Source organism: Hibiscus syriacus, unplaced genomic scaffold, assembly GCF_006381635.1.
Source record: "Hibiscus syriacus cultivar Baekdansim isolate YM2019G1 unplaced genomic scaffold, ASM638163v2 tig00111779_pilon, whole genome shotgun sequence".
In the NCBI taxonomy this organism is placed as follows: domain Eukaryota; kingdom Viridiplantae; phylum Streptophyta; class Magnoliopsida; order Malvales; family Malvaceae; genus Hibiscus; species Hibiscus syriacus.
The window spans coordinates 508590-518399 of NW_024063176.1; the positions used below are offsets into that span (position 1 = coordinate 508590).

The following is a 9810-nucleotide window of genomic DNA, read 5'->3' on the forward strand; positions in this document are numbered from 1 at the left end:
CACGGGGATATGCAATGCTGAGAAATGGTCTCAGGTTGCGGTATGCTATAGGTTATGTGTTGAATATCCAAGTTCGTGTGCTTGATGCATTTTACGTACTGTGGTGTAAGTGTAACAGTGCTTTCACATTGAAATTTATTTTAAATGAATACGAATACAAATACAAGCAAAATACAACTAAATTTGTTTTGATGACGCTCGCTATGTCAACTAGAATGATATCCGATGAAAGCCGTTGCCTTCATCGGCTGGTAGGTAAGCCGTCATATAGGTCCGATGAATATTGCCTTCATTAAAGCTAGCGTGACATTGTCTTCCATTTAATTTTATCAGACAAATCGAATCCCAATAGACAAGATTACCTTGCATTGCAATTAAGCAATCATGTTCTATTTTTCGTTATATATATATATATATACCACTTTGACATTGCTTCCCCCAACTATACATATTTCCCTCCCTTCCCACACTTAGAAGCCAAAGCGTAGCAAAATTTCTTACAAAGACGTCAGTTTGACACTTCTATTACATACGTCTCTCTATTTTGGACATGTCTCAAGGTGTTGAAGAATCATCGCCTTCGGATTTTTTCCCCATTCTTCGATCCATAATATATACTTGATTCAATCGGTCCATTTAAAAATATTTCGGAAAAAAAAAGCATATGCCAAAAAGAGAAAAATCAATGCAACCTGGGGGCCGGAATGTGAGAAAATGACAGAGATTGAACTAGGAGGTAGTGGCATTCCCTTCCAGCTTGGGCTCCGTCCGGATATAGGTGAGACTTCGGGTAGTGGGATAAGTAAATTTACTCGCAGCAACAGCAGCATCGGATGGAGTGGCCTGAACACCACGCTTCCACTGAAAGCTTCTTGCACCAGCTTTTATGGGGATGTGAGGCCTAAATGCACCTGGGATACCTCTGGCGAAAGGAGCTCTAGCAAACCTCGCGGCAGCAAATGGAGAACCCCGAGCTACACGGGGCCATGTCATGACAGGAGCAGCTTCTTGAGGAGCAAAAGTTTTCTTCACAACCTTAGCAAGAACGAAATCAAACAAGTTGTGACCTAGTCAACTTGTATTTTGGTGCAACAAATCAACATGAATGCGAAGAAATTGGAAGAGGAACACATTCAACAGAATTGAATCATTCAGTAAACAGTATAGCACGGCCATTGGGTATAGACCATCAACTTACTTCCGGATTGATTATATTATATTTACAACTATTCAGTGATGGGTCACAATAACAACATTGTCGCAAGCCAAAACCAATAACAAGCCTAAATACGTACTATATTATTAGAATAGTGTTTTCCACACAAAACTCTCCAACTTAATGTTAGAGAAATGCATGGCAAGTTACACAGAAAACTCAATAAAAGTTGAATAATACAATAGAGAGCAAGGATAACAAACCTTAAGAATCCGTGACATGAATGAGGTACCATCCAGAGACAAAGCATTGTCTGCTGCTTCCTTTTGCATAAACTCCACATAAGCTGACCTGTGTAAGCATTTCACCTTATAAAAAGAGAGGATGTTCTTCCAGAGAAATGCAAAGAGTGAAGGGGGGGCGGGGGCAGACATATTCAGAACAAGTATTTCAAGCAAATTACCCTTTCGGTTGCCCTGTCGCTGCATCCATAACGATAACAACTTTTAGCACTTCTCCGAACTTGTTAAAATGTCGAGAAAGACTATCCTTGGTAGCAGCAAAATGCACCTGCTTATGTTACAGATCTATATATTGTCAAAACAGTGTAAGGGAGACATCCTCTTTGTAAACTAGACAGATAGGTTTGGTTTCTTACATTGCTTACAAAGATGGTTCGAGAATCAGCATTAGGACTACCAGCAGAATGTAAAACTGCAAAAAGAAAATGGCAAAAATTAACAAAAATGTTAACAATGCAAGGAAAAATCCAACAGAATAGAATTATATACTTAGTACAGAGTTTTAAAAAAAAAGTCACAATGCACAAGAGAATTCATGTCTGACACATGCAACAGCCAAATAACTAATCCTTACAATAGAAGACAACTCACCAGAAGATGGCTGCACTGCTTTCTGAGACATATCTTGATTATAAGCAGCATTTTTAACCTATAATTTAACAAAAATAAAGTAAGTTTCGAAAGCCCAAATGCAAAGAATAAGGTAGAGAATAAATATAGGAAGAAGATCCTACATTTCCATTACCGACAGCAACAGGGTTGTCATTCTCCAATCTAACATTAGATCTGTTAGCAGCTGCTTCACTCTCCAAAAGAGATTTTCGACTCTCCAATTCTGAAACCTCCCTTGGCTCTTGATAATGAGGTGGTTTCCACGTATTTACATTGACAGAAATGTTAACTATCTTACGAGAATTTGCTTCTATAGTAGATTGGTTTTGATCTTTGTTCCTTGTTTGCAAGATTTCATTATCCTTAGCCACATTGTACTGCACAATAAGTGAGTTATCACCCTTGTTTCCACTTGATGTACCAGTACGAGACACGTCCATAACTCCATGGCCAACAACGTCAAGATCATCATACCATTCATTGTCAGACAGATAATCTGAAGCCAACCCGGTCTCACTTTCTAACGCAGTTATGTTACCAACATGTTGACCACCATACTGATTTCTTTGATAGTATGACAAATCGGTCGTCTCCAAAGGTTGGTCAATATCTCCATATTCTTCATCCTCAGGACTAGACTCTCTGAATCCTGGAAGTAGGTCATGGCTCTCCAAAACATCCATTCCAGGACCAAGCCTGTCAAACACACTTCCAGCATTTTTTACCTTTGTCACGTCTTCAGCAGCTTCTGCAACAGCCTTGATCACTGACGCCATTGGATTTGGCACTCTTGCAACAGACTGAATTCTCCGACGATGAACTGGCAAATCTCCAGATGTTGTTGAGACAACAGATCTAAGGCGCTTGGATGATGGTTCTTTGGATGAAACAGTTGTCCTTGAAGTTCCAACTGCATCTCGCACAGCAAACTGAAGCAGCCGCCTAGGGGCATCAATGTTCATCTGAGAAACTGCTTCCCTCTACAAAAGGAGTTCATCCATGGATCAGATGACCATAGCCAAATTAACAAAAAGGACATTGGCATTTGACATAACATCAAACTGCTATACAATTTACACCAAAAAAATTCATTAAGAAACAAACCCTTCTGAAATATTGTTAGAGCAAAAAATATAAGTAGTTAATGATTAATATGTGACCTTAGGAAAATCAAGAAATTTACCCCTATACCATCAGATCTAAATCATTTCCATAAGGATATATCTTTTCCAATTAGAGGAGAACCATATGCTCTTAATTCTAGTCAATGGTCATCAACTAGTCAAGAATATGTATCCTATAAATTCAAACCTTTATAGGCTGTCGCTCATCAGGTCTACTCCTTTTCTTCTGAGAATGACGAGGAGAGGTAGATCTTCCATTGTTTACTTTATGACTGGATTTTTCTTCAAAACGACTAATCTCAACCACAGACCTCTGAAGAGGAGGTGGTTCAGCTGCATCCCTAATTAGTCCCTTCCACTCCCTGTTGTGCCGGTTCCTTGAAACCTTAGTAGTCTTTCCTTGTTCAGAATCAGTGTCCAACTGGTGAGAGCCGGTACCAATAGAGTGGTTCCCCAAAGCAGTTGTTCTAGCTCCTTCAACATGAAGTTCCTGAGAAGGAACATATAGATCCAAATTTGAAGACAAATGATCCCACAACCTATTCAAAAGCAAAATAAGAATATTATATCCATACACACTAATATAAGAAAACTAAAAGTATCAGAGATGAGGATAACTTAGGGTTCAATCCTGTCAACTATGTTTATATAAGCACTTATTTTCCAAAACGGAGGAAGTTGGAAAAATAATCTAAATACCAGTTGACAAAAGAATCACTGTCGTCCCCAAGAAAAACATTCAACTCATTCATTGCTTCATCTTTACGTCTGCCATTTCTCAATAAGACAATCACATATTCCTGACAATCAAATCAATGACAGAATACCATTAGACATCAACTGGAATAGCTAATCTTTCACAATTTCGAACAGATTTGATAGTTTGTGTATTCCAACTATCTCAGAGGACAGAGATCGTATGTAATCAGATAACCACATCAAAAACTGAAAGGTCAAGAATGCTAACCGACTACAATTAAGGCGAGATACATCGTTATAGGAAAGATTAAAACCATATATCATTCAAGCAATCTTACAAATGAAAAAAAAAATATTCAAGGGTTTTAAAATTCCACGTAGAGTTCAAATTCTACAAATTTCACTAAAAAACAAGCTATCATTATGAAATTGAATAGAAAAACAAAAGCCAAATTTCCAATTCAAAAGGCCGAAATACTATAAGCCAAAAGTCACAAGAAAACAAAATGCAGAAACAACGTTATGATCAATGCAACGGTTCAGAGAGAAAAACTTCCAATTTTCACACATTTATATGAACAAATGAAAACACATATGAATAGTATAAATCGAAAAATTAAATAGCAAAGGGCAAAAAAGAAGTACCACAAGAGTATCATCAGTGTAATCGCCCATAAACTCCTTGAGTTTTTTATTGACTCTATCTTTCAACTTGGCCGCTCCATCTCCGCTAAAATTAACTTTAAATGTCAAATCATCAACTCGATCCACGCTGCCCATCTTCGTCGATTTCCTCTTCGAAACCCTAATCTAACCTCTACCGATAAAAACAAAAAAAATAGAAAAACAAACGGATAATCCTGCTATTCCAGAAACCTTAACTCCAGGGGTTTGCAAGCAACGTGAAAAGGCGGGACACGGCGGCCCGTGAGATGATCGTGGTGCCTGCGAGAGAGTGAGAGAGAGAATTGGGTTTCATAGCATATGGGAATCCCCCGATCGTAAAAGGAGGAATTTGGGGGCTAAATAGAGATATAGAGGAAGTGTTGTTAGGATGCAAACGAAGCTTATAATGTGCGTCTCGGTTCATATATATGTGTCGACTGTGAATGGGACTTTGTTTGGTCAAATTTTCATAAAGTCCCTGTAATGTCTATTTTTAATGAAATTAATCCCTCTACTATAATTTTATTGTTCTTAATTTTAGGGGTGTCAATAGATTAATTCGATCAGTGACCAAAATAAATTAGTTAGAATTGAATCAATCAATTTTTTAACTGTTAATTGGATTGAAATTTTTAAAATTATTAATCAAATAGAATAATTTGACTAGTTTGGTCATCTTTAAATTAACTAAAATTTATTATAAGTTTTATTAGTTAGATTAATTATAGTTTAATATAGATTTTTTTTTCATTTGGATTAAAATTTGTTGGAATCTTAAAAGTTTAATAGATTTGGTGTAATTAAAAAATTTATCATTTTAGTGGGATGAGACATTAAATTCTTTAAGTAAGGTCAGGGTTCGAATCTTGATGTTTGTGAATGGAGCAAATTGGGTTAGGAGGGTCACCCTCACATCTACAATACTTGATCATCAATCAATAGATTGAATACCGATAGTTATACCAAAATATAATTTATCATTTTAACTAGAGATGATAACAAGATAATTTTTTGTCAAATCAAATTTGATCCGACTCAATTCTAAAATATTTAGTGATTACACATAATCAAATCTAAAATTTTAAATAAAAAATTGACAGACCCAATTAACATAATTTTTAATTTATTTATATATTATTGTCAAACTATAAAAATAATTTTAAAAAAATATTAATTTATTCAATTTAACAACATAAAATTGAAAAAAAATATTTTTATTAATATAATTCTAGTACCTTGGGTTGGGTTGTAACAAGTTTTTCCTAAATCCAAGCCAATTCAACATAACTAAGTTTAAGAAAAAACCGAGCCAATACTCAAATTTTATAACAAAATTCTTGATTATATCGAATTAGATTGAAACAAAATTCATCATATACTCTTTTTCTTATCATCCCTAATCTTAATCTAGGGTAATAGTTTGAATCTTTGTATGTGTAGAAATTCTTTGTTGGGAGATTCATCCACCAAAGTCATGTGTGCAACGCAGGTCGATATGGATTAGTCAAAGCGAAACCTTGGAATCGCGAGGGCAACAAAATAAATAAAAAAACAAATAAAATATCTAATATATATGATAATTTAAAAAATTTATTGGGATTGTCCCTCGTCACTACCACTCCTCGATCCATTCTTAATTTGATTGTATCTTTTTTTCTTAGAGGTTTTGTTAGTTTTTCTTCTTCTTCATCTTTATGATCGACCGAGGCACCAACTTTGGTGTTGGTCGTCGACTGTCGGTATTCATTGTTTTTACTTTATTTTATTATAGTGTATCTTTGTTTTTTCTTATTTTTTATTTTTAATATTTCTACTTTTATGACACATTTTCTGTTGTCTATATGGTATATTTTCGGTCAATTAGTCGTTGTTTTCGTTTTTCATTTTTTTGTGTTAGATTTGACATCGACATAACTGATTAATATGGCGTTTATTTGTTATCGTACTAATATTTTTTGCTTTTGACCCTCGTATTAGATTTTGATACACAATTTGTGATAGTAGATAGTATTTTTCACATAATTTGATTCTAATTTACGGTTTTTCAGTGGTCTTTCAATAGCTCTATCATCTTCTGTGATTTGCTTATCGATACGGTCAAATTTGTTTGTATCTATCTTTTGTTTGAGTTTATTTAGTTATGTTTTTTAACATTTTTCTTGTATAGTACTTATGTGATCTTAAGTGTGTAATTTTTTTATTTTTAAAAAATTGTTATATATTTAATTTACTATTATAATTATAAATCTGGATTGTAATTTACATATTTTATATTTTTTAATAAAATTAACTACTTCTAAAAATATTTTTCGACTTAATTGATGTGGGTTTGTAACGGTTCATTTTATGAACCGGTCGGATCAAGTCAGCCCATTAACATTAGAGAAAACGCGCACTCTTGTGTTGAATATTGAATATGACATGGACATTTGGGACACACTTGTCTTTTACTGTATGGATTTTACTTAATATAACAGCCAATTCTTTATTCAAATGACCTGCATTTATATTATAATAAATATTTTGTTAGAAAATATCAATTAGTTTAACATGAGACGAAATTTTTTTTTAATAAAAGCTGTTAATTTTATTATAAGAAAAATATTTAAAATTTTAATAAATATTTATAACATAACCGTAAACTAAACACATAATTATGATATTTTTATATAATCATCAGGATAATAAATAAGTGTAATCTTAATCAGTTGAGGCATTGTCAAACCCAAAGAAAATATAAAAACAAAAAGAATAGTCAAATGACCGGAAAAGTGTTAGAAAGAATAAGAGAACATGCCATAAAAGCAAAGAAAACATGTTACAAAAATAAAGTTATTGAAAATTAATAATCAAAAGGATAATAAAGATATGGAGTAATATAAAAAAATGTGAAAAATAAGAAACACTGAAGATCGAAAATCAATACTAAAATTGATGTTGTCATGACGAAGCAAAAATATAAAAGAGAACGGCACAAAAAAATTACGAAAAAACCTAGGGACAAGCGACTAGATTTATGAATGTGAGAGGATAATTTTTCTAAGTACAATAACAAATTCAAATTTTATAAATACATAAAAGTAAATTAAAAAAAAACATCTTTATAATATATCTCTACAATATTATGTTTGAATTAAACGATAATAAATTTTTTTAAATATAAATCTAAATATTTGTAAGTAATTAACATAAATTGTTTATAAAATTTAATTTAAATATATAAATTATATTTTAGATATTTAAATTGTATAGATATGATAATTCCAATTTCATAATAAATTTAGAATAAATTATAACTTATTTACACTAGTTAAATAAGTTGATAGAAACTAATTATTATGTATGTATAAACATTAGCCTATTAAAATTATATAGAAACATAATCATTACAAATTTATAATAATATGAAATAAATTATTTATTTACATCGATATAAATAAGTTGATAAACAAAAAAACTATTATGCATGTATAAACATTAGTCTGAGTGACATATATTTTTTATCGTGATTTTGGTACCAAAAAATAAATATTTGACATGGTTTCAAAAATATTTTCTGTTGACCGGTGCAGTAGACAACAACCATAGATGGTAGCTAGAGAGTTACTCCGATAGAATGGTCTGAATTTTTTTTTTAGAGAAGAAGTGTTTACATTACGTTTTTGTTGCACGGCTATTTATAATGTTTTGGACAAATGTCGATCGAGATATTGTTTGGACGTTTTAAGAAGTGATGGCTTATACTAATTTATCATCAAAAGACCGTGTGTATCGTGATCGCTGATAATCATATGTGATATATGTTCACAGAGATAATAGGTGATTTACACGTGGTCATTGGTGATTGTACGTAGGATATTCTATACATGTCTAGAAGTTTACATGAGTTTTATATTTACATAGTTTGAGGTTCGCACAAATCATGTGTTCGTATATTCGAAATTTTATGAAACTAAGAGCTCACAGGTAGTAACAAATTTTGAGATCGAAAATCAATTTCGAATCTTAAATTGTAACTTTAAAATGAAAATGAACGGTTTAGATCTCCTTTCATTTTCCGATTATGTTTAGGCAACAACTCGGGATGGGAGGAAGCTGCTCAACTTGAGACAAATTGCTCAACACATGACCGTACAAGTGAAATTGCAACTTGAAAATGCTGAAAATGGCAACTTGGTTATTATTTTATTTTATTTTGGGACCATATTGTTCACATGGTATTTAGTAAGCGACATTCTTGGAATTTTCTAGTTTCTAATTCAATAAATGTAAACTTAGGTAGAATTAGGGGTAAAATAATTGTTGGTCCATAAACTTTGTGCCTTTTCTCAACTTGGTCCTTCAACTTTTTTCTTGTTCATGTTAGTTTTTTTAATTTAACAAATTTTCTCTTTTTTAGTTATTTAATTTATACGACATTATAATTATAGGTCACGTAGTACAATATTAGAGTCTCGCGCCATCAAAAAGGATAATAAATCAAAATTCAAAATTAATATAAAAAAATCAAAGACCAAATTGAAAAGAACAAAAAGTGTTATATTTCAAAAGTTGATGGTCGTTAAACTTTTATGGTTATATCACTTGGTCATTGAAAATTTAAAGCTTGTATTATAATTATTAAACTTTTAATTCACATTCCTTTCGGTCAATCTCGCTAGTTGTCATTTAGAAAAGTTGGTATGACATGTTAAAATCTTCTTTCTCAAAGGAACCATAAAGTTCCAAACTGAAAGTTGACACAAAGGCCAAATTTTAAATGAACGAAACGATCTCTGGTTAATCTCAAAGATGGAAAGATTTTGTTTAGTCAAAAGATTAACATAGTTCAATTTTAAGTTGATACAACGATTGATATTAACAAATAACAAAGTTTTAACTTTTAATTTCGATTGGAATTTGAGAAGATCATAATATTTTTTCGATGAATTTGAATTTAAAAAATAAGATGAATAGTTAAGTGGTCTTTTTCGATTAAATAAACCTCCAAAACGACGAAGAAAAAAAGGATTGATGATTGCCGATTTTTTTAAGTTTTTTAGTGTGTCACATCAATCGTCATTAACGGTTCAATGGTTGAAATGAAAATTTTTCTTTAACGATAGTAACTCCAATAAAGGTTTTTCGATTTCAATAATCAAAGTAAAAATACCCTAAAAATTAAGAGACTGTTTTTGTAGTTTACCCTTCCTATTATTGTTATTGTTTTTATTATTTTATTTTTATGGTGCGCGGTTGACGAATGGAGGAG

The 9810-nt window shown here is 32.1% G+C and overlaps 1 protein-coding gene across 1 annotated transcript; it reads right to left on the minus strand.

The window, feature by feature from the left end:
• Window positions 1-563: 563 nt before the first annotated feature.
• On the minus strand, window positions 564-9810 carry LOC120170263. The gene is made up of 10 exons (XM_039178241.1): window positions 9800-9810; window positions 4539-4959; window positions 3894-3994; window positions 3382-3733; window positions 2193-3050; window positions 2050-2107; window positions 1815-1870; window positions 1620-1726; window positions 1420-1507; window positions 564-1035 (listed from the first exon to the last, which is right to left on the minus strand). Exons 2-10 carry the CDS (start codon window positions 4671-4673, stop codon window positions 730-732), a joined length of 2061 nt encoding a protein of 686 aa, XP_039034172.1. The 5' UTR covers window positions 4674-4959; window positions 9800-9810; the 3' UTR covers window positions 564-729.